At 37.9% G+C, this 4,632-nt stretch overlaps 2 protein-coding genes across 2 annotated transcripts; both read left to right on the top strand.

Annotated features, from left to right (window-relative positions):
• Nucleotides 1-561: 561 nt before the first annotated feature.
• LOC133298459 (uncharacterized) lies at nt 562-1,554 on the top strand. Its single transcript, XM_061497749.1, has one exon. The coding sequence runs from the start codon at nt 562-564 to the stop codon at nt 1,552-1,554; it is 993 nt and encodes a 330-aa protein (XP_061353733.1).
• A 204-nt stretch (nt 1,555-1,758) lies between these two features.
• Nucleotides 1,759-2,892, top strand: LOC133298460 (uncharacterized). Its single transcript, XM_061497751.1, has one exon. It carries the CDS (start codon nt 1,759-1,761, stop codon nt 2,890-2,892), a length of 1,134 nt encoding a protein of 377 aa, XP_061353735.1.
• Nucleotides 2,893-4,632: the final 1,740 nt, after the last annotated feature.

A 4,632-nucleotide genomic window follows, 5' to 3' on the forward strand; every position in this document is an offset into this window, starting at 1 on the left:
GATTGAAGGAAATCGAAACCCTAGCTACGTTTTTATTTTATCAGTTTATTCAGATCTTTAATTTCTTGTTTTCTTTTAATTCTTGCGAGTAATTAGCTTTAATATTTAATATTTTAATTTTGCAATTCAAATCCTGTTCCCAAATACACTTTTGATTGTCCAACTTAAGTTGCAATAGTGAATTAGTGCTTGAACCATAATCCTCGTGGGAGTTATCTCTTATTCAATCATTATATTACTTGTACGATCGGTGCACTTGCCGTGAGTAGCAACAAGTTTTTGGCGCCGTTATTGGGGATTATTATTTCAACATTAATAGTAGCTATTAATTCTGTAGATTGGACCTTATTTTCTGTTATTTAATTTTTGTTAATAAAATTTAGTTTTTATTTTTTATTTTTATATTCTAATTTCTGGTTTATGCGAGGTGCCATTGACACTGATTCCTTGTAATTCGACCCGGAGATAGAGAAAACAGCAAAAAGAAACAGAAGGGTAGCCAAAGAAAGAAGACAGCAAGAAAAAGAAGCATCAAGCTCTGTGATAAGAGAGGAAGAAATAATGGCAGAGAATAACAACAACAACAACAACAACAACAACAAAAATCCGCCAGAAGAGTTGATGGATGTATTCCTCACTCCGAGCGTGCCAAGAAATACCTCATGCATCATCGGACCAAATGTTGCTGCAAACAACTTTGAGATTAAGCCAGCCCTACTCTCTGTAGTTCATCAAAATCAATTTGCTGGTGGTGACGAAGAAGACCCTCATATTCATCTCGATAAGTTCTTGTTGATATGTGACACAGTGAAGATGAACGGGGTAGCAGATGATGCCATCCGTCTGAGATTGTTTCAATTTTCTTTGAAAGATCAAGCTCTTAAGTGGCTTCATCAACAACCTACTGGAAGCATTGCTTCATGGGATGACTTAGCCGCCAAATTCTTGGCTAACTTCTTCCCCATAACCAAATATAATCAATTGGTCAATGAAATTTCAAATTTCACCCAACAGGAAGGGGAGTCTCTTTGTGCTGCATGGAGACGATTCAAAGATTTGCAAAGAAGATGTCCTCAGTATGAAGTGCAACCTGGACCAAAGGTACGAATATTCTTCAATGGAATAACACCTGCTTCCAGAATGGTCATTAATGCCGCAGCAAGAGGGTCATTGAGACAAAAAACTCCTACTCAAGCATTGGAGCTATTTGAATCTATGGCTTCTCTAGAGAATGAAAGTGTTCCGACACAACCAAAGAAAGGGATATATCAGCTAGAAAGCAATGATGCTATGTTGGCTGCACAGAAGGCAATGTCTCAACAATTGACATCCCTGACATCAATGTATGAAAAGTTTCAAGCATCAGCATTCCAGACACAGCCAACTCCACTAGTTTGTGACTTTTGTGGTGGAGAGCATGAGAACACCAATTGTGGAGCTCTTGGAGGAAATGAAGCAACATTAGTGAATGGGATCTGGAATGATCAGAGGAATTCAGGAAACTTCCAGAAAAATCAAAGCAGTCCATATGGTAATACTTATAATCCAAGGTGAAAAAATCACCCTGCGTTCAATTATAAGTCAACTCAGCACCAACTCAACCCACCTATTCCACAACAGTCACAACCTTCACAAAGTAATCCTTCTGAGCTGGAGAAAGCCTTGACACAACTCTCAAGAACAACTAATGACTACATCCAAGGTTCAGAGACTTTTAGGAATGAGACAACTTCCTTTATGCAAGAAACCCGAACTGCAATGAGAAATCAAGAAGCATCAATCAGAAATCTTGAAACTCAGATCGGGCAATTATCCACGCAAATTTCTGAAAGAGTTCCAGGCACTTTTCCGTGTAATACAGACACTAACCCAAATGCGCACTGTAAGGCCATTACCACTAGAAGTGGGATAGTAATTGAACTTGTGATCAAGCCTTCAGTTGAGAAAAAGAAAGCCGAAGAACCTGCAATTGAAGAAGAAAAAGATAAGGAAGTTGAGAAAGAATCCGTTGCACGAAAAACAGTTCCTGAAAAGAAAGAGTTCAAATGGGAGAAAAAGAAAGCTCAAGAAAGACAAGAAAAGCCATTGGAACTCTCACCTTATGCAAAGATTCCATATCCGCAGAGGTTCAGAGAGGAAGTCAAAAAGCAGCAGTATTCCAAGTTCCTTGACATTTTCAAGAAGTTGCAAATCAATATTCCATTTGCTGAAGCCTTGGAGAGTATGCCAAATTACGCAAAGTTTATGAAAGATCTCTTATCAAGAAACCGTAAACTGAAAGAATGTGAGACAATGACTTTGACAGAAGAATGCAGTGTTATAATTCAGAAGAAGTTACCTCCAAAACTCCAAGATCCTGGAAGTTTTAGCATTCCCATAGAAATTGGCAACATTGATGTGGGAAAGGCACTATGTGACTTGGGAGCTAGTATTAATCTTATGCCACTATCCATCTGCAAGGCTCTGGGAATTCATGAATTGAAGCCGACTAAAGTTTCACTACAGTTAGCTGACAGATCTACCACGAGACCAGATGGAGTCATTGAACATGTATTGGTAAAGATTGTTAAATTTATTTTCCCTGCGGATTTTGTCATCTTAGACATAGAAGAGGATGTTGAAATTCCCTTACTTTTGGGAAGACCCTTCTTAGCCACTGCAAGGGCTATGATTGATGTAGAGCAAGGCAAGTTGATGTTACGAGTTAATGATGAGACCGTAACGATTGATGTTCTTGAATCCATGAAACATCCTTCCGACGGAGGAGATTGCTTCAAGGTTGATATAATCAATGATGCAGTGTTAGATACAGTCGATGAAATACTCCAACCACTGATGGAATTGGAGTCATTAGAAGAAGATCTACTAAAAAATGCAACTGAAGCAACATAAGGAGAATAATAGGTTGAAAAGTTAGAAAAGAAGGTTGATGATGTTATTAAAGGAGCACCAAAGGTTGAATTGAAAGAGCTTCCTCCTACTTTGAAATATGCATTTCTTGGAGAAAGCAAGACATACCCGGTGATCATCAATGTAAATTTGTCAACCGCCGAAGAAGAAAGATTACTAAAAATGTTAAGAGAGCACAGAACAGCTATAGGATGGTCTATTATAGACTTGAAAGGAATAAACCCATCTTTTTGCACTCATAAAATATTAATGGAGAATAATGTGAAGCCAGTCAGACAATCACAGAGAAGATTGGATCCAACTATGAAAGAAGTTGTGAGAAAAGAAGTCGTGAAGCTCTTGGATGCTGATATGATCTATCCAATTTCTGACAGTGCATGGGTGAGTCCGGTACAAACAGTTCCAAAGAAAGGAGGGATTACAGTGGTACGTAATGAAAACAATGAATTGATTCCTATAAGGACTATTACCGGCTGGAGAATGTGCGTCAACTACAAGAGACTTAATGCCGCTACAAGAAAAGATCATTTCCCTCTACCATTCTTAGATCAAATGTTGGAGAGGCTAGCGGGACATTCATTTTATTGTTTCCTTGACGGCTATTCCGGATACAATCAAATAGTGGTTGCTCCAGAAGATCAAGAGAAGACAACATTCACTTGTCCTTATGGTGTGTTTGCTTACAGACGTATGCCCTTCGTGTTATGCAATGCACCCGCCACATTTCAAAGGTGTATGTTATCCATATTCTCTGATATGATTGAAAATTTTATTGAAATATTTATGGATGATTTTTCTGTCTTCGGTTCATCTTTTGATGTTTGCCTCACTAACTTAGCTTGTGTTTTGCAGAGATGCCAAGAGAGTAATTTAGTACTCAACTGAGAAAAATGCCACTTTATGGTAAGAGATGGAATAGTCTTAGGCCATAAGATCTCAGAGAAAGGGATTGAAGTTAATAGAGCAAAGATCTCACTTATAGAAAAACTTCCCCCTCCCTCTAATGTGCGTAGTGTGCGTAGTTTTCTTGGACATGCAGGTTTCTATCGGCGCTTCATAAGAGATTTCTCAAAAATAGCCAAGCCACTCTGCAAATTATTGGCCAAAGAAGAAGAGTTCAACTTTGAAAATGATTGTTTGATTTCTTTTAATCTCTTGAAAGAAAAATTGACTACTGCACCTATTATTACTTCACCTAATTTTGAATTACCTTTTGAATTAATGTGTGATGCTAGTGATTATGCTATAGGTGCAGTCTTAGGTCAAAGAAAAGATAAACTCTTGCATGTTATATATTATGCTAGTAAAATTCTGAATGAAGCACAAATGAATTACACTACTACTGAAAAAGAATTGCTAGCTGTTATATATACTTTTGATAAATTTTGAACCTATTTGCTAGGATCTAAAGTTATTGTATATACTGATCATGCTGCCTTGAAATACTTGTTGACTAAACAAGATGCTAAGCCAAGACTACTTAGGTGGATGCTTCTACTTCAAGAATTTGAGATAGAAATCAGAGACAAAAAGGGAGTAGAGAACCGGGTAGCTGATCATCTCTCTAGACTTCAAGAGAAAGAACTCCAAGACAGTTCAGGGTTGATAATCAGAGATGAGTTTCCAGATGAACAAGTCCTCTCAGTCAGCACACTGCCATGGTTTTTGAATGAGCAAGCTCTTGCAGTAAACACTCCACCATGGTTTGCAGACTTTGCAAAT

Source organism: Gastrolobium bilobum, unplaced genomic scaffold, assembly GCF_033153095.1.
Source record: "Gastrolobium bilobum isolate Gb01-03AN ecotype WA unplaced genomic scaffold, APGP_CSIRO_Gbil_v1 utg4966, whole genome shotgun sequence".
Lineage (NCBI taxonomy): Eukaryota > Viridiplantae > Streptophyta > Magnoliopsida > Fabales > Fabaceae > Gastrolobium > Gastrolobium bilobum.

Excerpts from the sequence above, each read along its gene's own strand:
- LOC133298459 (XM_061497749.1), top strand. The coding sequence starts at position 562 with ATGGCAGAGAATAACAACAACAACAACAACAACAACAACAAAAATCCG.
- LOC133298460 (XM_061497751.1), top strand. The coding sequence starts at position 1,759 with ATGAGAAATCAAGAAGCATCAATCAGAAATCTTGAAACTCAGATCGGG.